General features: G+C 37.9%; 1 protein-coding gene across 1 annotated transcript; it reads right to left on the bottom strand.

Moving 5' to 3' along the window:
- Nucleotides 1-1,049: 1,049 nt before the first annotated feature.
- On the bottom strand, nt 1,050-24,757 carry LOC103472528 (cell adhesion molecule CEACAM20). Its single transcript, XM_008422230.3, has 10 exons — nt 24,614-24,757; nt 24,118-24,429; nt 22,109-22,266; nt 21,859-21,979; nt 19,788-20,066; nt 17,741-18,019; nt 17,395-17,655; nt 15,596-15,707; nt 5,886-5,920; nt 1,050-3,371 (listed from the first exon to the last, which is right to left on the bottom strand). The coding sequence occupies exons 1-9, from the start codon at nt 24,660-24,662 to the stop codon at nt 5,902-5,904; spliced, it is 1,590 nt and encodes a 529-aa protein (XP_008420452.2). The 5' UTR covers nt 24,663-24,757; the 3' UTR covers nt 1,050-3,371; nt 5,886-5,901.

The raw sequence follows: 24,757 nt of genomic DNA, 5'->3' as shown, positions 1-24,757 counted from the left end.
GATTCAAAACACACATAAGGACATATTTAAACATTGGTTTTTGTCAATTTTATAATACAGACATTCAAAATTAAGTTTTTCAAAAGATTAGATTTTTTTTTCAGCACCAAAAAGCCAAAAGCAACAAAACACCTGAACAAATGTGCAGTCTTAGTCAACATAGCCATTTTTATTAACTTTGATTTGTCAGTTTAAGTCAAAAAAGCAAAAGATTGTTTTTTTTTTTATATTAGCAGAGTGGAACGTGTCATTGCAAATAACTTGTTGAGACAAGTCCCTGTCAGTGTTTCCATTTGTGAGTGAATGACACATGAGATCCGGCCGCTCCTTCGCCTGTAGATCACTGCCATGCTCAAACAGGCCAGCGCTGTGATTGGATGGTTTGAAGACACACGTCTACTCTGATTGGTTATTTCCCTTTTTTTTTAAAACACCATTTAAAATAGAAGCATAATTTTCCCCATAAAAAAAATCAACAAATAAAAAAGGTGAAACAAATCAAAGTTATGAAAATATTTTCAAGACTTTTATGACTTTTTACGTTTGTACACAAACTTAAAAGATAACAAAACATCTCTGAAAAATATTAAACAGTAAACACACATTTACCCCATATGTATAATCCAAAAAAGTCAAAATCTGTGTACAGTGAATACAACATCTATATACAACAAGGGCAGTTTCATGCAGTTTAAAACATATGAACACGTCTCGTTTAGGGCAACAAATGTCATATTTACATGTTGTTATGAATACATTCTCTGCACTATATTCTATTGTAAACTCAACACATAAATATGTTTTAAACTTGTCAATACTCAGTTTGAGTGGGTGCAGGAACCTGGTGCCACAGGATGCTTTGTACCGATTCGTACCTGGATTTGGGAGGATTTATACCTGTTTTGAGAACTTGGGCAAAAAAACAGTTTAGTTTTTGTTTTCTATTTAACCTACAGGCATAGCTACATAGTTTTGTGTGGAAGAAGATATTTCTGGAAATGTTGCAAGAAATATCTAACAATTACATACACACAGGTTGTTTCTTTAAAAAAAAAACTATAAAGCGAAGATCTAAAAGCATTCAAGGCAATTTATATTTAACTATTTATCTACTGTAAACTGCAGCAACATGCCTGACGAGGAACATTCATCCTCATAATTACAGCCCTGGTATCAGGTTTCCAAGATTTGAGGTTTTCCATGACTAATTTATTGCCTTGATTAAACATTTATTGACAAATTTAAATAAATTACAGAAATATGGACGAAATGACAAAGCATGAATCCAAACAGGGGTACGAATTGATGAAGGTGCAAAATGACCTGAAGTCATTTATGTTCTTCACCTACAACTCAAACAGATAAAGAGTTTCTGCCTGTGTGACCTGCTGACAGGCTACGATCTTCAGCTCCCATGACTCTAAAGGTTGTTTTTTCTTCTAAAACTCAACAAAATAAATACTTGTTTTACTGGAGATCAGTGCAGGTTGAAGTCTGAGATCACACATAACCATGAACCACACAAAGATTTTTGTTTTTTTATGATGCTGACAAAATACTCAGGAAGAAACAGCTAAATGCTGAACTTCAAAATACCACAGATATGTTTTTCAGAAGCCTTTTCAAATTAAAACTAGTTTCACAAAGTCTCTAAAAGCCATAATTTAGTTTAAAGCAACTTCTTTACAGTTGTGGTTAGAAAACGAGCAGCATAGTGACAGCTCATCAGACTTTCCCTCCAGTTCTTAAAGAATTTGAAGCCTAAGACACTTTCCCGCTCGCTTTTTCTTCCTGCCTTCCTCCGAACCTGACTGAAGTGCCTCTGCATGCTGAGTCCTGTCTTCAACCCTTCCCTCCTCCTCTGTCTGTTCTTCCCAAGATGACAGGATGAGTCAAACTGGGAGGGCGGATCCTGAGCTTCAGAGAACAACATATAAAGGAACAGGACGGATAGCTGAGAGGAGTCGCAGGAGCCAGCTAAGATTACAGAGCAACACTTGTTTGAAGAAACTCAAACAAGTTTGCACAGTCGGATTAAAAAAGTAAAAGAGGTGGCAAAAAAAACCAAACAAGATGGTTGAATTTTTTAACCACCTAAGGCTGCATAAATGCTCATATTGATCAGATTAAATAAAACAAAAAAACATTGGTTTTGATATATTAGATACAAAATGTTGCATGATGGGTATTATAGTTATCTTTCTTTTGAGGCTTTTTTTATCATCATAGACTAAAGACTTTGAAACTTTGAAAAGAATCACACAGAAAGCAGTTAAATGTGTTGCTTCTGTTAGTTTTACCATCTGAGCATATTTATCTGATTGTTTTTTTTATTTTACAAAGTGGAATTTTAAGGATTTCAATCAATAAGTATTATACATCTATTATTTTAAAAGATCATGGAGGTCTGCTAGTATAAAAGAGACAGGATAAATTCAGTAAATATTACAGCTTTGCTCATTTTTACACAAAAGTGATGCTGAGTGAAGCTGTCAGGTTGAGGAAGAGATGCTGACAGGCTTGTAGTGACCTCAGTTTAGGATAAATTGAAAAAAAAAGTTGACTCAGCAGGCGTGGCAAAAAAAAAAACTTCTTATGCTTTGGTGAGCACCAAACAAACTGAGGCATTACAGATGAAAGCTCTGAGAAAGATGTTTATCCTGAAAACCCTCCGCTGTGCTTGGATCTTTATCTGCGTAACTCCACCTACGTGGAACCGACAGCGACATAAATCAAATACAATGTATTCCTGCTACGTTTTTAACCAGACTACCCCAGATTCTGCCCCTGTGGCCTCCAGGGTTTTGATCACCCATGCATGTATGCATCACATTACTTTAGGTATTATCTCTGTGTATGTGTGTGTGTGTGTGTGTGTATGTGTGTGTTCTCCTCAGGTTTCCAGCAGGATAAAGACAGTCACTCATCGCAGTCACCGGTTCATGAGCTTTAGTCAAAGAAGCGTCTCCACGGCAGAAATTTCTGATTCCTCCCCAGGAAAAAAAAAAAAAAAAGCAGGAAGGAAGACAGAAGCTAAGGGACGAGGTTTGGTAACATGTTGTAGTTAAGGCAGACAAAAAAAAGCAACTGATCCAGAGAAGTGGAACAGCTTATTAACGAAAAATAAAAATGAAATTGAAGATAGTTGCAGTAAAATTAAAAGGTTTGTAATCCAAAGCGTAACATGATCTAGTATTCCAGTAAACCTAGACTTCCATAATCCTTGTCTGCCAGGGAGAGGGAGAAAGAGAGAGGCATAATGAAGAAGCTGGTTGGACGAGTTGCTCAAAGGAAACCAGCTGGATCCACCCAAGCGCTCCTCCCAGATGCACAAGAGGATCATGGGTACCCAAACGGTAGACATTTCAAGCCTAAACAAAAGCAGAGGAGAGGAGTCAGTGTTACAAAAGTAGAGCAGATCAGATCTTCAGCTTTAGTCATTTTTGATAGCTGAGCAAACTAACAGAATCACAGCATCAATTTCTTCAGGATGATGTCAGAGTAACTATTAATAGGAGTAGAACTGCAGGTAGTTCCTGAAAATACTCTGCATGTGTGCTTTGCAAATGAAACAGAAATACAAACTAGAGACAAATGCTACTTCCTCATCAGGTGGGTAGTAGTATTTGTTTAGTGTTACCATTTAGTGAAGCTTAAGGTCTGTTTAGAAGTAGTTGAAGAAAACCTGTCTTGTAAAGAAAAGCCTGTTGTTAAATGTCTATGTTGCTCCAATAAAGACAATCCTTTAGCCTGTCTGGCACTACAACCAGGGATTTCATGATCTGATCCCAGGTAGGGATGGGCATTTATTGCATTTATCAAAAGTGATGAAATTCACTCTTGGTTCATGTTAGAATTAATATAAGCTGTGATACAACATCCACATAATTGGAGATACAAATGGTGTAAGTCGTTACATTGGTTAATGTAAAGAGTGAATTAAGTCGGGATGCCCGACGCCGTTCATCAACAAGCCTGTAAGTTTCAGATGCGTTCCTGTGTTCAAACACACCTGAACCAAAACGATTCAGACTCAGCTGTTCGTGTGACAAGCCATTCATTTGATTCAGGTGTGTTGGAGAAGAGATGCATAAAGCTGCAGGACATCAGCTCTCAGACTGAACCCATCAAGATAATGATTAAGTTTAATTTATGTGAGAAGAATTTGAGTTTGAGACTCTGAATGTATCCAATGACAAAACTCTATTATAAAGTCAAATGGGCTTGTTACTTTTATTGTTATTGCAATACGAATCACAAAAATGTTGTGGTAAATTGCAAAGTTCAGGATTTCCTAATCACAAGTGTGTGTGTTTTTATTTGTAATAGGATTTCCAGACAAAATGTAACTATGACTAAGCATTATTAGTCTATTCTAGACAGCAAATGGAGGAACTACGTTTTAAAAATCAGTCTTTTATTTTCAGCGTTTGCAAAACTATACTTGAGGCTGTGGAAATATCTAACCAAATTGATTTTTAAAGCACAACAACTACTACATGACGCTGTGACAGAGAGACTATAATTGCTGCTGTCGCTCCTTTGTGTCGTGTGACCTGAGCTGCATGCTTCACTGCCCAAACAATAAATGAAACATGGAGAAGCAGAGCTGAAAAAAATACTCTTCAAAAATTACCACACAACTTTGTTGCTAGGTGAAAATACTTGTTCCTGTTTTCTGGAACATTGATACTGTTTTACAGTATCAATGGTTCTCATCCAGGCAAATGTAGAAAACCCTGGGGACTGTTTAGATTTCCCAGGGAAATTTGTCCAGTGAACTAATGAATGGCTGACCAGACAGACTGGTACATCCAGCAGTTTTGATTAACATAACCTTAGTGACAGAGACACTTCACTGAAATATGTTCACTGAAATATGTTTTGAGTCAAATTGAATCTGTATCAAAACATGTTAGCATTAGCATAGCACTTTAGCAAAAGCCGCTGGATGAAAACACCAGAAGCATGAGGAGAGTTTATGGAAAACTGGCTGTGTGTGTGTGTGTGTGTGTGTGTGTGTGTGGGGGTGTGTGTGTGTGTGTGTGTGTGTGTGTGTGTGTGTGTGCGTGCGTGTGTGTGTGTGTGTGTTGGGTCAAAAATGTGTTTAGTAAAATATTTATGTCTAGTTCTGGATCTTCTACTATCAGACTAATCATTGCTTGTCGTATGTTAGCTATCAATCAAGTGAGGCACCATCGCAAACGTTCGCTCATTGTGAAAAGTCTTTAAAATATTGCTAATTTATTTGATGAGCAAACTGATCGACTGCAAAAATAAATAACGCAAACACATTTGATTTTAAGCTGTCTTGCACCACAGATGTTTGCTTCAGAAGACGTTTTCTTAAGAGAACTTGGCAGCTGCTGGTTGGCGTGGCTTTACTCTTATCTGTGGTCTTGTGTTGGCAGATAAAACGATTTTCAGTAAACGGCACCGACGCTGCAGACAGAAGCTTTAAAAGGAAAGCTGCAAGGCTCAGACGTGGTCTTGTTTCAAAGCCTCAAGCACAGTGACAACCCTACTACTGCAGCTAGAGACGCCCAAGGCTGCATAAGAAAAGTGGAGACGGCCTTGGTAACAACTGTACTGGCTTCATACTGACATCATCAAACCCAGATAACAAAAAGAAAAACACAGGCGACGTTAGTGCAAAGATGAGCATGAGGGGAGGCTTGTGATTATTTATCAATATTGACGTTTAATCACGAGGCCAATTGTAAAGTCAGATTCTTACATCACCTCTATCAAAATTTGCACATTAGGTTAAATTTTGGGAATGTGTAATTGTTGAACATAAGTTCAAAATGGGTGTTGCTCAACTTCAAACTAAGAATGTCTTTAAGTGCATGCCTTCGTGACAAATACAGTTATCAGTGACTTACCAGCAGACGGACGTCTTTAGTATGGTGACGACACTCTGAAAAACACAACGGAAATGGCGTTTACCTCTGACAGACACAGTTTGCAAAACTGCAAGACAACAGATTCTTCCTTTCTACAATCTTAATTTCAGCTGGAAAGATACAAATATTTTCAGGTGGACCAAACTTAATGCTAACAGGATTCACTTGGTTCAAAAATAAAGATCAAACAACAACAACAACAAAAAACATCACCATTTCCTCGGCATACTTTTGGGATGATTGGTATCTCACTGAGACATTCTGAAAATAGTATCATCTTGGATCAAATACAAATTCTTAAAAACAAGATTAGCACTCGAAACTCTAAAATAAATTTAGCTTGGAGGTCATTTGTGAAAATTCATTCATTTGCATTGAAAAACAAATCATGTCTGAAGTTTTAAACAGTTTGTACATAAATTAATTCTGGGTTAAATGAACTTAAATATTGGTATATCGTTACTAAAACAGCTAATCTCGTATTTAGCATAAAAGTACTCTTAGAGGAATAATTATGATTTTTTTAAGTGACTTGCAGCCAAATCACATTTCTGCGAGCTTATAGAAAATGTTAAAAGTACCATATTTTCCGCACTATAAGGCACACCGGATTATAAGGCGCACCTTCAATGAATGGTCTATTTTAAAACTTTTTTTCATATATACGGCGCTCCGCATTATAAGGCGCATAGAATAGACGCTACAGTAGGCTGGAGTTACGTCATGCATCCACTAGATGGAGCTGCACTCAACGCAATGTCAACAAAACAGTCCGACTCCGACCGGTGAGGAGAGCCTTCCGCGATGGGCCGGGGCGTGGCCGGACAATGGTCACCCTTCTCCGTTTGTGCACAGCATGTTCATGGAGAACGTGATGCTAAATGACCTGCAGACGACCTGATTATCAGGTCGGTAGGTAGATGGGTCAGTCAAACTTTATTAACAAACCAGCGTTCTGACAACTATCCCAGCATGCACCACGTGCTTCTTCTTCTACGGGCGAAATGAAAATGAAGTCGGCGGCTGCTTACCGTAGTTGCTAGACCTGTTGTGGCTCAATATTGGTCCATATATAAGGTGCACCGGGTTATAAGGTGCACTGTCGGCTTTTGAGGAAATTGAAGGTTTTTAGGTGCACCTTATAGCGCGGAAAATACGGTAACCAGCAAAGTAAAGCTAACAGCCGGTTAAACATTTTAGCAATTAAAAAAAATAAAATTCATGGCTCTTTCCTAAGCTGAACAACACGTATGACCTAATGCTGCATCAGATGAGCTACGACTCAGTCAGCTTTAGGAGCGGAGCTAACTTTTAGATTTTGGGACAGGCTGTCACTTGTTTTACAGTATCAATGGTTCTCAGCCAGGCAAATGTAGAAAACCCTGGGGACTGTTTAGATTTCCCAGGGAAATTTGTCCAGTGAACTAATGAATGGCTGACCAGACAGACTGGTACATCCAGCAGTTTTGATTAACATAACCTTAGTGACAGAGACACGGTTTGGCTGCATAAATAGTCTCCTGCAAAAGTTTATTCATCTGCTATTTTAGGGTCTTATCCCACAAGTATGAATATTTTATATTCCCCATCCATTTTCTGCACACCCTTATCCCTAGTGGAGTTAGGAGAAGATCTGCTGGTGTCTATCTCCTTTTGCACTGAGGATTTTGTTCATTTTCTCCAAACTAATTGCACTATGACAACAAAAAGCATCATCTTTAATAATGACCACAAACTATCCCTTTAAGAAAGTAAAAAAAAATAGCTTTTGCATTTAAATGTACTTAGTGTGCTGCAAATGTTAAAAAAAAACAAACAAAAGAAAAAAAATCTGTTGATCAGGTTGTACCAAAAATAGTTGCTGAACTTAATATGCACATTTCTTTATAAGGGAGATTTTTGCTGATTAAAGCTCAGTTAACAACAAATAAACAAAATTGCAGTTGTACAATATCTGATAGTCATTGTGACTATAGCTACATTTATTTGTTGCAGTTTTATCTGCAGTGTAGCTACAGAAGTAACAGTTTCCGACAAAGGGAATGACAACAATCATATGAATTTCAGAGATGTCTGGGGCAGAGGGCCAATCACTAAAGACACTTTTCTCCAAATTTTTAACAGTGTTGCATACTGAATGTTCATTAGTGGTTTCAACATTTCTGCAGGGCACTTCAGTGTTATCACTGCTAAAAGACTGATGATGGCGTCACATCTACAATCTGAATAAAAGAAAAGCAGAAACCTGCACTTCATTCTAATCTCTACCAGTTGAACTCAAATCTCCCGCCCAGCCTTTTTTAATTTCCCCTTCATAAAAGTAACTACGTGACCATAAAGGTGCAGTCAGGAAGCCAGGGAGAGCCATTGTGAAAGTAAATAACCGGCCCTACAAATACCTCGCAGGTGAGTCACTGTACCTTATCACTGAAACTGTCCTACATTATCCCTGCTGCTGAAAGGAGCAGAACCAGACAAAACAACAGGGTTCAGAAGAAGCAAAACAACGGAAGAAACCGCTGGAAAAACATGCAGTAAGTGTGTCAGAGGGTCTCTAAAACCCTTAGGCAACAAACAGGAACGGTTAAAGTTGAATTAAAGAATTTCCTCACTGAGGGACAATAGAGTATATTTCCATTCTAGTTTAAGGTGGAATAAACCTTCAACTCATAATTTGTCCTGAACTTAAATGAAAATATTCTGAACAGACTGTACTTGAATGATTACAAGGATTGAGCCTAAACTATCTATTTCTGAATATGCTAAGAATTTATACGTATTCCATCACTTAATAAATCAAAAACTTGATAGGAAAACAGAAAAAGTAGGAAATAACAGATATTATGCAAGTGTATTTGCATAATATCATATTTCATTGATAAATCATCAGTTCTCTAAAAACTCAGCCTAATCTCACAGTAGCATTTATTTTTCTTTCTTATTTGAGGTTCTGGGCTTGTTAATTGTTTTAAATGTTAAATCGTTGCTTGATTTTCTGTCCCTAAAGAAGTTGGACGACTCCAGAAAACCGCAGCACGGCTAAACATCATGGCAGCACATTCAATTGGTTTAAAAAGCGGCAGTAGAAAAAAATAGCTAAAGAATGTTTGTGATAGTGAGGAAAAGGATGTGGCCACTATGATTTGGTCAAGAGATGAGAGGAGATCAAAACGACACCAGAAGATGCATTAAAGAGCAGCGACACAGGTGAGCGTAGGAGAACGAGTCCAGACATGGCAACAACATTCCTGGAATAGTTTCAAAATGTAAGCCTGGCTCTACTGAGAGCAAAAAACAACACCAGTGACTCTTTGACACGCTAGCAAAGCCAAGAAGCTGTTTTAAAAGATACCCTATCAAAAATGTGACTCATAAAACTAAAAGCTGCTGCAGTAGGCTGCTGGAATCGGACTTGAGAGTGAAACTGAGGTCAAAGGTTTCTATAATATATTATTTGCAGACATAAAGTCAAAGTAATCCAATCACACTGCAGCGTCGACAGTTAAAACAGATGTTTCAGCAAGTAAATCATTCAGTGATGGCAAAATTAGAGTAGATCCAACGACACGGTAATGTTACAACTTGCTTCTTGCAAATATGCCCAGCAAAATATTTCCCCCTTAAAATTGCTGTTGCAAGAAAAAACAACAGCGCCGACATGCTTTGCATGTTAAAAATGTAATGTTTTTGTTCTTAACCCTATTAAAACAAACAAAACCAGATGCCTGTTACTATTTCTAAGAACAAAAAGACAACCTGACTGTAGGCACAAGCTTTAGGTGGAAAACATGGAGCTCTACAACCAACTTATAATTATGACTGATGGATATGTGGGATTTCCCAACAGGCAGCTTTTTACATTTTTTATCTGAATGCAGTATCATAAAGAGGTGTGGAAAAAAAAGCATTTTGTGAACGATTGCACATTGGAAAGGTTAAGCTAGTTGAACACAGAACCCTTTTCTTTCTGCTGAAGAAAGGAGCATCTCGGAAAAGGAGGCCGAAAAGGTTGAGTTTGTCAAACAGGTTTCTGAGAACATGAGAAGTTTGGTCATTGTAACCAATACTTGCACCCTAAAGCAGTTTATAATAATAAAAATAACCCACAACTGGATGCCATTTAGATAGACATTTTTAGCAATTGTGTCTACAAGTTTGAAAATGAACTTCAAAGCTTGTGTGTGCATAAAAACAAGTGCACTTTGTGATGTGAGCCACTCGGCAGATTAGAATCTGACAACAATGTGTGAGCTAACTGCTGACGGATTTGCCTCCAGCGACAAGCAAATAAATACTTTCAAAAGTCAAACTGAAAAAGAAGAAGTCTTTACGGTCATAGTCACTGGTTTAACCACTCTCCAGGTATTTTATGGCATAGATTCATAAAATAGCAATTATTTTTCTTATATTCACTCAACTATACATCTATATCAGAGGCAGCAGGAAGACACCATAATAATACAATTAAAGGGGTCTTACCACCTACTTGGTAAATCTAGAGCTATAAATATTATTCCAAAATTATATTATGTAGAAATCAAACATTTTCCTTAAATATATATAAGCTGCTGGTAAATCAACTATTTCTGTCAGATGTACATATTTGATTATTCACTTTGTAATTCAAATTTGCATTTGCGTATCACGTTTGCCAGGCGGTGAGGGGTAATATGCATTTCCTCTAAAACCTGCACAGTTCATCAAGCTGTTTCTCCGTTTCTCCGAATGCTGAATGTGAGTGACACTTGAGGAGAAGCGGGAATGCACTCAGATCGTGTTTGCACAACACCAGACGAAGCTAATCCTAAATGAAAGGGTCAGTTACAAGAGGAAGCATGTGGGGACAGTGGGCACTTTAGCTTGGAGCAAAACTGACATCACATTTGCTTGCGAAGTTCCTGCGAGTTTTGTTTCTCACTTCTTCAATGCCGGCTGAGGTTAAATGAATATGATGCGAAAAGCTACTCGGTTTGCTAAACTACAAACGAATGTGCTATATTCTCATATGAAGTAAATTCTTTAGACGTGAGTCTTTGCCTGTTCTTATTCATGCAGGGTTAGCTTGTCAACTGTTTCCTATGTGCTTGCATACTCTCTCTAACTCCTGCTGAAAAGTGAACCTTCAGCCAGGACTAATGTCTTTTGACATCTCCAAGGATTGTCCTGTATTTAGCTCCATCAATCCTCACATCAACTCTGACAGGCTTCCATCTCCCTGCTATAGAAAAGCATCCCCACAACATGACGCTGCCACCACCATGTTTTACAGCAGGGGTGGTTTGTTCAAGGTGATCTGCTGCGTAGGTTTTCCATCATACCTAGTTTTTGTTATGGAAGACAAAACATCCAATCTAGATCAGAGAACCTTCTTCAACATGTTTGCTGTTTTCTCCGAATGTTTTGCTAACAACTTGAAACAGGACTTTTTAACTTTCAACTCTGGTTTTCTTCTTGCCACTACTCTATACACCTATACCTGCCAACGGATTTTCCACTTGGTGGTAAAGAACTTGCAAAAAGTGTCAACTTTCAAGGGCCGCAAACTCTACCAGTCATTGTAGATGTGAAACTCTGCCACTGGCTTGTCTGTTTCTGCATTTCTTTGAGATTTCAGTTTCTGTTGTGCCTCTGGTGCTGCAACATATGACAGGATGTTTTCTCCAGCCCCCTGCCATTGACTAAAGTTGCATTATCGCATCGTACCTTGGTTCCTAAGCAAACAAAACATTTGGTCTCTGTTTCTCTTGACTTAACTGCACCGATCTACTCTAATGTGCTTTCCAAGTTTTCACAAAAAAGTAGCTTTACAGAAACCATGAGATTAAGGTTTATCTAAGAAAAAAAATCATTCTCAATGGAAATTGTGCATGGTTGTATTACTTACAACTTAGCATCAACGAATGCACTTCTTTGCACTGCTTATAAAGTCATTGTTGCAGGAATAAGCGTTTGTAAAAATGACATGTTTCTAGAGTAGTTATGGGTAGAAGTGAGTGACTATATTTTATCAGTAGGTTGTTTAACTGTAAATACATGTAAGGTAGCTGCTAATCTAACTTTTTCTAAAATATAACTGCTAGACGTCTGAAAAACATGGGCATAACTGTACGTATGTCAATGCACAAAACAGATTGCACAACGTTTCATATGGGTGGTTTTATTGTGTTGCACAAGTTGAGGCAGTGTCTCTTTGCATGTTATCAGTTTGCACCTGCAGTTTAATCTGCATGCTTTCTTTTGTCATTCAGAATCCTTATAAGACCCATTGATAGTCGGGGAGTTTTATCTTTATTTTGACGTTTGAAGACATTTAGATATGGCCTCCTAGGCTTTAGTCTATTGTTCGTCCTTTATGTTTGTTTTCCCCTCGAGCACAAAACATTCAAGTACCAGGAAAATTGACCTCAACCCTCCAGTCTGAGGTCAACTGACTCCTGAAGCCTAAAGAGTCAGTTGTTTTGTAGCAATTTCCCTCGAAAAGTTGAATGTTTGAATACACAAATAGACTCAACAGACACTTTACCAAATACATCCTGCTAAGTGACAGTTTGGATCCCCTTTTAGCTTGAAATCTGCCTTAGCTGATTGTGCCAAACATTTAACAAGGTTTTGGAAACATTCCTTAGTCATTTTGGGTTCATACTGACAGGAGAGAACTGTGCAAATAGGTAGTTGCTACCTATCTGTCTGCTGCACATCCACGATGCAAATCTCCTGTTCCACTAAATCCCAAAAGTACTTCTTTTGATAGAGACACTGTAACTATGCAGGGTATTCGACAATACTACTACTTTTTGGTACTTTAAGAGACTAGACTGTGCAAGGTTTTAAGAAAATAACACTGCAGTTGATAGGCAGTGTCATCCAATAAATACTGAGATAGGCCTAAGGAGTCAGCTTTTAACTTGTTATACCTGAAAACATTTACGTTTCAACACTTTAATAAGAAATAATTTTTCTTTGCAGCAACATGTTTATTGCTGAGCTGGCATATTTGTGCTGAACTGCCAGTGCAGGTTTTGGCACAGTCTGTCATCTTCTGTCTGCATTTTGGTTGTTGCCACTTTTGGCTTGGCATGTCTGAGAAGGTTGAATGCAACAATTAACTTAGTTCCTTCCTCACTTCTCCCTTCACCTCATTGACAGCACTGTTAAGCTGCATTACCTTCCACCTACACAAAAAGTTCTCATATGTCATATTTGACCAAAACATCTGCAGTATGTACTTAAAGTCTGGATTGTAAGATTAAAGGGCCGCCCCGCAGTGTTTGAGTTTCACTTCTGTATCACATGGTTTGTTACCATGTTGCCAGGTTGATCTGCCCCAGTGCAGAGAAGCTTTTCAAGATTAGATTAAAAAATCTCTACCGGTCACCAAATCAAATCCCTCAACGCAAACCTATGTGCAAAAGTCCTGACAGGAACAGAAGGAAACTCAGACAGCAACCAAACTCATCATCTCAAATGTGGGGTGATTTCACACACAGTGCATCCAGAACATTTAGGGAGAAGGCTGAAGACGAATTTATGACTTGGATTCCTCATACCAGACACAACTGCACTGAGCAGTTCATCTTGCTCCATGCGAATCAATTGGCCCTTAACATGAACGACATTGACGTTTGATGAAGACAACCCAATGACAAGATTGACAAGTGAGGGTCTTTGGGAGATCCTCTAAATCAGAACACCTCCCACTACCTCTGAGCCTGAGACCCGATGACCCCCACAGCATCAGATAATCCTGACAGGAGATTTGTTAAAAGCCAAGGAAGGAGGGAAAGATCTACCTAAAGAACATGAGCTCACACCCTCAATGACGAACAGTTTCTTCAGCTATAAGGAATCTTTTAATAACCTGAAGGTAGAGGCTTAAAGTACTTCTTACACTTTGTGTAAGTAATTCCATGATGACTAAAACAATTCTTATGCATCTTTGGCTTCTTTCTTCATGCTGCAAAAAAGTCTCACTTTAACTGAAAGCATAAGTGACGGTTTCATTCCTTTTTCCTTAATGCATTTCTTTGGAACAAAAGTAGAAGTACCGGTTGGATGGCTATTGGCTGTGTGCTCTCACAAGCCACGCTTGTTGAATTTTGCAAGCAGCACTTCAGTTTTTTTAAGGAGACAATTATTGGTTTGCCACTATAGGCAATAAATGTAACAAAGCCAATTTTCTGATTTGACTTTTATTGGCCAAATTGTCACCTTCCTAAAGTAAACATCTAAGTCTTTTTTTTTTCCCAAATGTAATTTTGGCAAAAAATTAATTAGGCCATTAATTTTGTTACTCTTTTCTTACTATAGAGAGTAGAAAAGAGTAACAAGTAGTATTATTTTAGTTTTGTAACATTTTATTTTCAGCGCTGAGCTGTGTGTAAATGTTTTGTCTCTAGTTTCTGAGGTGAGGAATGTGAATATCTCTCACTGACTCAGTCGTTTGTTTCAGGATGGCAGTTTCTGTTGTGGTCCAGTATGATGAAAAACCAAAGGATGTGGTACCAGGTTACTTATATGTAGAGAATGTGACGTGTGGGTGTGAAGGAACGCTTTCAGTTTGCTGCTTAAGCCTGTGATTAATCGGAACAATATATACTGTTCCGATGGTTTAAGGATTTTTTCAATGAGATATCCGTGAAAGTTTGGGAGTGACCAGAATCTCCTGTGGATCATTCTGTAATGAAGCGCCACCGTTTTTGTAAATGCAATTCAAATTTGTTATCACACCATGAGAATCTCATACTGTGAACTACAAATATTTATTATCCATACAATTCTATCTAGTGCTACTAATCATGCCACATTTAAAAAGAACAATTAAAAGCATATTTTGACAGCTGGGACTGCTCTTCTCTTTGTAAATTTGTAGCAATGAATTTGGTCTGTCTGCCCAGATTTTTCATAGGTGCAAGAATTGGTGGTGAAATATTTTTCATGCAACACAAGGAATTCAGTGCTGTAAGAGTTTAGCAGCTGCATAATTTGAATGTGTTTGTACATCATCCTGATATGTCGCAAGGCACCAAAGCAAGAGGAATGTCCAGAATTTCCTAGAAGGTCACAAAGTGGTGGTAATATTGAAAAACAGAGACAAAAAGAGGTGTTACAGACACGGCAAGAAGCAGTGAACTAGAACAATTTATCATTCATTGGAAGCAAACAACACAACAGCAGCTTTCTCTTGGACTCAGTGGACAGTAAATTATAGAGACAATAGCAGAGCTAAACGCTGCCAGGACTAAAAACAATTCACTCTTTCATTGTTTCTAAGTATGTTGATGCATGTAACTAAATTTATTCTGATTTCAACTGGTCCTTAGATTTAGCAAGAATGAGCTCACAGATGATTAAAACAAGAGGTTCTGTTAAACCAGTCCCTCCCCGTAACGTCAATCAGTTCTCCTGTACTAAACAAACTAACCTTTAAACCATTTTCTGTCAAAGAACTTGACCTTTTGCATGAACTAAAAGAGAAACACATTGAGCCTGGATTCTGCTTAAGATAAATTTCAAAAATAAGTCCTGAAAGTACAAGAAGCACAACAATGACAATAAAGTTGGATTTGTGGTATCCTTACACATGAGCACCAGTTCATCTCTTTTCCTCTGGTTTTCTCCTCTTCACCGTTTGATCTGTTCATCATCAAATCTGCATAAAACCTTGCTGCACAAAGACAAAGAGTACTTACGGTACTTTCCCTCTGCAGTAGAAGAACAAGGCGATGGAGACTCCAACTGCGACAAGGCATGCGATGACGATTCCGGCAATAGCTCCGTCTGAGAGACCTTCGTCTATCTTTTCTAGAAAACAGCACACAACAACGGTTAAAACCCCAGTAATCACAAAAAATGTTTTGCACATTGATAAGACTTGTGCCCTTTTGGGGTTGATGAAATACAGCTCGAACCAGAAAGATGAAGTAAGGTGCATCTGTCTGATCACATGAGATAGTTTTGCAGGAACGCAGAAATTTTGTATGGGAAATTTGTCAAATTTGTTTTTATTTGTAGCATTGGTTTAAATGTCTTTGAATGTTGCAAAACATAAAGGGCATCCTGTCATTACTGATGGGAAACTGGTGGTTTGTTTGCTAAATGATTTTTATGGTGGCAGTCGAATGAGAGACAGTCAGAGCGAGCTACCAACCTAAAGCGTCCTGGAACTGCAAAATGTTAGGAAACTGTGTGGCTGTGATGCTATCGTCAAATGTTGGGATGAAGATATCAGTAAATGTGCATTTTCCTGCCTCCAATTTTACTTAAAGGTCATTATGATGCTTCCCTTGTTCTCTGAGGCCTTTCTGGACACCTTGTGCACTGTCACATGTTTGATGTATTGAGTCAACTTCATGAAAGAGACTGAAAATACTACTGGCATGCCAGGCATGAATTTATGACAAATGGAAAACAGTTTCTAAGATAAATTCCGTCCCAGTTCCTTGTTTGGGTTAATAACATTGTATGTACATTGAGTTGTCTTGTTGTCCTCAACTAGTACTATTCTGGAATTCAACATGGTAAATTTATAGATATGATTCTGACTCTTTATTTTTCAATGCAACTCTGGATTAGAGTTTGCAGGATTCAAACCAAATTGTAAAGTACACGCAAATTCAAACAATTCAAAGAGACGACATATGCTTACAGAGATCTGCATGCATTGGACCAAATCTTTTTTCATTTAGCTAAAGGGATCACTTAATTTACTGGCAGATCCAGACAAAACAAACATTTCTTAAATAAACATCACAGTTTTTCACTGAAATCATTTGTATGTGCTGAAGAATAATTATCTTTACATCAATCACACTCATTATGCACAAAGCTTGTGTTCATATGAAATAATCTAGACGCTTCAAATCCAGATTCTTTACCAACAATTTACAAACAGCACAGATTAGCTCAATACTATCATACATGGTGAACAAGACGGGCCTTTTTCTGATTCTGTTCCATCTTCTCACCACATTCAAATGATCTTTTATGATGCTTCACAATACATGAGAAATCCTTTTGAATTTACGCTATAAAAAGTCTCAAATGCCTGTTATATAATACATACTAATACATACCAAAGACCTAGAGGTAAAGATATTCCAATAGATGTGTAATTTACCAAGTGTGTACTGCTTGCTAGGTTTGGCTTAAACTTTTCTATACCCAGGAATGTGATGAGTTAGTGGAAATACTACTCCAAATAAGGCACATTATTCTGCCATGAACATGTAATTTTTAAACTCTGTCAAGTGCAGGACAACCATTGAGTCAGGTTGCTCTTACACTCTATGATGTCAGACAAACAAATGTTGTAGCTAAGTGTTCCAGGAGCAACAGGTTTCTGGTTTTGCTGGCAGAATATTAACAAAACAGTTAGGGAGTTAAATGATGCAACATTTTAAAACATCGAAATATGTGCTACTGACTTAATCTGCACCTGGGACTCCTGATGTAATACTAATATAACAACTGACTAGCACAACAATCTTACCTTTGACAGCGACAGAGAGAGGGGGGGAGCTGCTGGACTTCCCAGTGACTTCATTGCTTGCCTCACATGTGTATGTTCCTGAGCTCTTATATTCTATTTCATCGTAGATCAACTTCTCTTTTGTTTGACCAGAAATCACTGTCCCATTTAGCTTCCAAATAATTTTGGCAGGAGGGACGGATGAGACAGAACAGGTGAGCTCCACACGTGTGTTCAACTGCACTTCTTTGTTTCCCTTCACCTCTGGTGGTTCAGGACCATCTGAATGAAGTCAGGTAAAGATTTAACATGAAACTGTCATCACTGAATCAGCAAAATGCAACAAATGCTTTAGCAAAACACTTACAGTTGACCACCATTGTGAAGTTAGCTTCTTTTGTGCTGACAGAGTTGCTGAGCCGGCATATGTAATCTCCGTTGTCCTCTTTATTCAGCACGTCGATGTTTATGGAGGTACTATCGCTGGAGAATTTGATATGGGAGTCGGGGGAAAGGGGTTTACCATCCTTCAGCCAGACTCTCTCTGTCACGTTGCCTTTATTTGCCTGGCAGGTGAGGTTGGCGCTGCTGTTGCCAGCGATGAGGATACCTTTTGGACCACTTAATTTAACACCAGAAATGGCCTCTGCAAGCATAAATGGAAAGAAGGAAGCCATCACTCTTGCTGTTTTTAAGCCAGTTCAAATAACTTTAGGTATTATGTCATTATTGTGACTTATATGTAGAGAATGTGACATCTGGGTGTGAAGGACCGGCTTCAGTTTGTTGCGTAAGCCTGTGATTAATCGGAACAATATATAGTGTTCCGATGGTTTAAAGATTTTGAAATGGTTTCTGAAATAAATTTTTAAAAAATCCATTAAGATACTTTGTGATTGTCTCAAACAGGCTGGTCATGCTAGAGGACTATCCAACGGCACTAAAATAAAACTACTCTGCAGTTAAGAGTTGACAAAGCTTCCTCCATAGCAGAATAAAAAACTCATTCCCATTCATTGTAAATGTTTATGCCAAATGTGGCACAACTAGTTTTCAAGCTTAGATGGAACTTTTTTTATTTACAAGTGCAACTGTTCACTTCATTACTCGAAGCGTGATGACTCCATGTGTCTCTTGTTTCAGCCGTAATGCTGGAGATTTCATAATTTATTGCTGTTTCAACATGCCAAAGGTGACATGAGTCACCAAAACAAAAGTTGAGGCCAGTTTCATACTGGATCCAACTGTCACATTTCTGCTTTGCCTCGCAAACAAACACAAAAATAACTCCTTCATGTAAGACCATCCAACCCAGCAGCTTTGCAAGCAGAAATCATTCACAACAGCCGTGAAAGAAAGCAAGATGTAAAATAATGTTTGGCTACAAATTACAGAAACTGCTTGCGACACAAAACATCAAGTACGAGCTACAGTCTGTTAGTTGGGTGCCCCTGAATGCAGAAGGCCTGCCTGCAGGTGTTAATTTAACAGTCTGGTTCTTCAAAGGAGTCACAAATCTGAGACTTACACCTGTACTTATTTGTTTTTAGCAAACGTATATGGCAATATATTATAATTAGGGCTGTAGTAATACAATAATCTCACGATACGATACGACGCACGATATTCTGCTCACGATACGATATATATTGCAATATTCAGCGACCGATACAATTCAATACATTTTGCGATTTTCTGAAAGATTTTAGAGGGACAGAGTTATTTTGGTGACATTTTGTGACTGTTAGAGTTGGATTGAATTAATTTAACTGAAAACTGATTAAAAGCACCAACTACACAATACCTGACTCTGGTTGGACACAGACTTAAAGTCGACAGCCGGACAAAATGAATCAAAGAAGTGGTGAGAAAACATGTTTCTTTTAATTGAAACAGTAAAAACTGTAGCTTACATGCATTTGTAAAGTAAATAAAGTGCACCAAGTACCTGCTCTGAATAGGTTGATACCTTTTTAACACTTAACATCTGAAGGAATCACTCTAAGCCTGATGACATAATCACTCTCCCGGCGAAGCAAGCAGTGAGTGAGCAAGGTGACAGTTGGATGTTACGATACTTGCGGATGAATATCTTTTTTTTTCTAGGAAAGAAAATATCGATATATATCGCAAAATCGATATTATTGCACAGCCCTAATTATAATATTATGTCCCTACATCTTATCTTTTACTGATTCTATTTAAAAGAAAAAGCAGTATGCATATTTTACCTCTAATTTAAAGATATTGATGATTTAATTACATTGTTGGCTTAATGGTCAATTCAAACTATTTTTTCTCTTAAGGTAATGTTAACAATAATAATAACTCTAAAAGAAAAGACTTGGTCAACCATTCCAGATCTAAATGTGATAACACAGTACCTGATTAAACAAGCACTGGGTTATACTCACCCATCACGGAGAACTGAACATCAGTAGATGGAACCTCTCGTTTGGTCTTGTCATTTTTAGCGACACACCTGTAGTTGCCCATCGTGTGCCCAAGTCCCTGCCCCTCAATGGCTTTCAGGGTGACGACTGGACCACTGGCCTCTATCTGCTTTGTGTTATAAAACCAGGTGAAAGTGGCAGCGGGTTTGGAGGAGGCCGAACATGTCAGGTTGAAATCCGAATTGGACGGGACATATTTCCCCTGTGAAGAGGCCTTAATGGTGACATCCTCAGGTCCATCTATGGAACAAATACACATAATAACATCTATATGGTTGTTTTTCTGCAGATAATATATGCACTGCAAAAACACAAGATTTTTACCAGGTATTTTTTTGACTAGTTTCTAGTGCAAATATCTTAGAAAACTGGAAATAAGACAAAACTAACTTACAAGTAACTTTTAGCAAGATAAAGAAACTTGTTTTAAGTAAGTATTGATAAAAAAAAGTACTAGGTCCATATTGGCAGATTATTTAACTTAAGTCTTTTTTTGCATGTTATAAGTTAATTTGTCTGCCAATAGAGTAAGTAATTTTTCAGCAATATTAAGGAACTATTTACTTAAAACAAGCCTCTATGTCTTGCTGAAAAGCTACTTTTAAGTTAGTTTGTCTTATTTCAAGTGTAATAAGATATTTGCAGACCAAAATTACTTGGTAATGTTTTGTGTTTTTGCAGTGTGACGGAAGAAACTTGTATTTGTTTTTTGGATTGTGCTTTCTCTTATAGTTGTACTTGTTTTGGATAAAGGATAGTTTTGAAACTGCTTTTGCTGTTTCTTACACATCTTTACAACTACAGGCTCATAAAACTGGCTCTTTCAGGGTGATTCTGCAGCGACAAGTTACAAAAATGACATTTTCAATGTGATTTTATTAACTGATGGTCAGATTCTTTGTTTTTCTTATCCAACTTGACGTGTCCCTCCTGAACTGTAGCGGTAAGCTCTTGATTAATTAATAACAGGCTAAAGCTGTGGTCGGTGTGGTTTGTCTGCCTTTCAGGTTATTCATACTGAAGGAGTGGAGGTGTAGGCTGCTGTGTACACAATGTGGTTTTAGCCTTAGAGGGTAGTTTGAAAGGGAGCGCCTTGCAAACATGCACAGCAGTTTCAAATGCAGCAGTTTACATTGCTACAAGGCTGCTAAGATAAAGCTTTTTGTTGGAATTGGAACAGGATTTAATTTTTAACAGGAATAACTCCAGACATGATGGGCATCCTCATATGTTGGCATGACTCTGAAGAAGAAAACCATGCAGATTAACTATTTATGACAAATGGCCACTTGCTCTCGGTGACCTTTTGTTGTCAAACAGGTGTGGAGCTCATTCAGTCAAGTGTAACCTGGCAAACAATGAAAACTGACTGAAATGAATAGAGATTACTGATATCTGTCTAACTGCCGTGACTGATATGAGCTGCACGTTTGACACATCCAAAAATTAAGACTTCAAATTACTTTTACTTCACTGTTTCAACTGGAAAAATATATTTACACAATATAGTCAAAAAGTGTTGTCCGTTTTCCCTAAGGTGAAAACAATAACAATTACTTTTAGTCAGTCTTCAGAATGGGAAAAACAAGAGAACATGCCAATCCAACAAGGCAAATAATGACTCAAAAGCCACTCCCATAACCTTCTATCATTAGAAGAATTAGAGTTTAGAACAAATGAGAACATTGTTGTAATTCCTCCATTTTCTATTGGATTTTACACATTAATCTTTTTTACAGTCCTTAAGAAAACAAATTCCCATGTAGTCTAAATGGAAACGAGCAGGCTAGACCTCAGAGATAACTGGAGTTTATCAACCAAGAAAAGTCTTCTCAAGACATCTCTCATGCTAAGCTTGGATCCAAGACATAAATGTTGCAGTTGCAATAAAATTAGTTTGCAATCATAATATTTTCTGTGAAGTTTAATGCAATCTTGCTATCCAATTCTGTTATATTTTTCTGAGAATATCAGTTCCACCTTTAAGGCTGCTTAAGAAGCCATTACTGCGAAGTGTAGGTGAATAACTTACAGTAGGTTGTGAGGTTGAATGTGGGGCTGCTCATTTTTTCCAGTGGGTTTGCTGCTGTGCAGACAATTGGGCCAACCAGGTCATACCTCTGGACACCGGTGAAGGTCAGCTTAGATCCTTTCTGTGTTGCAATTTAAAGAGAAAATACCAATTAAATATTTATGAGCAACTCCTTACAACTTTGTGTTGGCTCTAAAACTCATGATTCCAAATAAATTAAGATTTATAAACATTTATGAACTAATCTTACCTCTGACAACCGTTTGTCATCAGAAGCAATGATCTTGCTGTCATTCATCCAGGTGAAGCTCAGGAAAGTCCCTTTAGACGAGCAGGTAAGAACCACTGTGCTGTTGTACTCAATGGCTTCAGGAAGGTCTGACTTGATCATGACATTAGACACAGGCTCTGCAGAGAAACAGGCACGTTTACAAGATGACTAGCATGTTGTCAGAGTCAAATTTAGAATTCATAAATCTCAACGACATTTCTCAACATCAATCGGACAATGAATTCAAGTCTTGGGGAATTTATTTCACGATGTCACGTCTATGTTTTGTGAAATTTAACAGTATTTGTTTGAACTTTGTTGAAATCTTAACAGGAGATGGGTCATATGAAAGGTATTCCCTCTAAGATCTGAAGGAATATGTTCTTTTGTAGATGAAATCTGACTATAATGAAGAGCAAAGAGTCAATGAGGCACACACCCGGGGCTGAATCCTCTTCAACTTATATTTGTGAGCTGAAATCAACATATCAATACAGTGAATGAAAATGGATGGACTATTGCAGCCATTAGACCTGTTTAACTGGTTACCCATAATCCAGGACTTCCAACAATGACTGCACTACTTGCATAAAGCAGATTAGGCAACAGTGGGTGTGTGAGAACAACGTAAAGGAGTGGCAGCCACATCTCAATCTGAACTGTAAGAACTCCTTACACTAATGTCCAGATCTGCTCCAATGACGACAGAAATGGCACCAACTGGAAATAAAACTGAACTTTAAAAAATAAATATAGCTTTGCTTAAGAAACCTCTTATGGAAAAATCTGTGTCTAAGAAGCTACTCCTTTGGCAGGAAAGCCACCATAGAATCAGATAAACTTCATCTAATTTAATATTACATTTTAGCTTCACTGTTTTTCTTGTATTGTTCCAGATTGCTTTCTTTTCAAATGCCTGAAAATTCCTCAAAAACAAATTCCTCTTTTATTACAGTAGAATAATCTTGCATTGAAAAAGTTGAAAGTTTCAAACTTTCATCTAAATATATTTATTATGTTACCTATAGGGCAGCATTTGGTCTCATTGTGCTGTTGCCATATGCAGCATAAATGCCATTTTATCATTGTGGTTTAATAATTTTCTCCAAATCATTTAGAATCATGGGGTTTATCTTATGAGCACTTATTTTATCATTTCCAAATATGTTTTATATAATGTCAGGAGACTTAATGACAATGAAAGAAGGTTGAATTTCTGTCTGGCAAAGTATACCTAGACATTTGTTTTGAATAAATGTCCAGCTAAAAGACCAATTTTCAGCAGGCTCTCACTAAAAAGGGGAACAAACTTCAGAACTGAAAGACTTACATTGCCATATAGTTTAGCAATATTCCCTTTATATTTGGAAGAAGTAAAACTGGCCAGCAGCATCACAGCACTAAAAAAGGGTTTACACTAAAAAATAAATAAATGAAAACTGGGCAAAACTCTTCAAGCTGGATCTGACGAAACTGCAAACACGGATTCCACAAGAACATTACGGTACCAGGAGCCACGCCCTGGTGTCTCTTGGCTTTTTTTCAGCAGCTTTTCCATGATTTATCTCTCATGTACACTTGTAGAAAAATGAATAAACACTAAAAGCACGTTTCAGCAGCGCGTGTACAACTCAAAGACCCTCTTAGGTCGCTGGGCCAACTGTTTGGGTGCTAGACCCCGCATTTGGTACACGGATACCTGAGTTTCTGGCGGAGGGATATCTGCTCGCCATAGCCTATTAGGTGTGACAGTTACTTTTTCGACGCGCAGTAACTCTTGGTTAAGGTTACATATATGCCAGTGTAAGGGGAAAAAACTCTTTGCGGAACAGTTTTGCGTTTAAACTACAAGAGAAACTAACAAGTCACTATTTCAAACATATTCCTGCATTTAAAACGTCAGATATGTTATACACTTAATAAATATCTTAACCAAGAGTTGTAGTTGCATATCCAAACAAAACAATAATAAAGCAATAATGACTTACCCATAACTCGGACTTCAACCTTTGCTTGATTAAATTCTCCACTCCTGAATAGACTTAATTCACAAAACCCGCTGTCCTCTGATTTTAGGGACTTCAGAGTCAGGGACCCGTTGTTGTAAATAACAGCTCTGCCTTTATATGGGTCTTGAATTGTAACCTTACCAGCCCCAAAACTACCAATAGTTTTATCGTTACAACTCCAGCCTACGGAATCGCCATCTCCTGCTGGAAGCAGGAGATTTATGGTCAAATTATTCCCCAGCATTACATCCAGAGGACCTTGGGGTAGAATTTTCTCTCCAGCAGAGAACCCTGCGTGTAAACAAAAGCAAAAATCTCATAAATAAAGCAGTCGTCTTTGATTCATAGTCAAAGCACACCAATAGCAGACTTTAAGGAAAGAGTGAAAACAAAAAAGAAATCGTAGAATGCTTTAAGAAGGCATTATAATACAGACTGTATTAATAATTTAAATAAAAACAAACTTAAGACTCACCGAATTTAACAGAGAGGAGCAAAAGAAGCGAAAAGGCGATCAGAGCCATCCTGGACGGTTTCAAGTCTTCCCAGCACAGAGACACAGGAACCAAACTGCGATGTACCTGCTGCTTTTACTGGGACACACCCAGCGAGAGCATGA

This window comes from Poecilia reticulata, chromosome 11 (assembly GCF_904066995.2).
Source record: "Poecilia reticulata chromosome 11, P_reticulata-male-v2, whole genome shotgun sequence".
In the NCBI taxonomy this organism is placed as follows: domain Eukaryota; kingdom Metazoa; phylum Chordata; class Actinopteri; order Cyprinodontiformes; family Poeciliidae; genus Poecilia; species Poecilia reticulata.
Note: the sequence above shows the minus strand (reverse complement) of the source record. Positions and strands in the feature narration are given on the sequence as shown.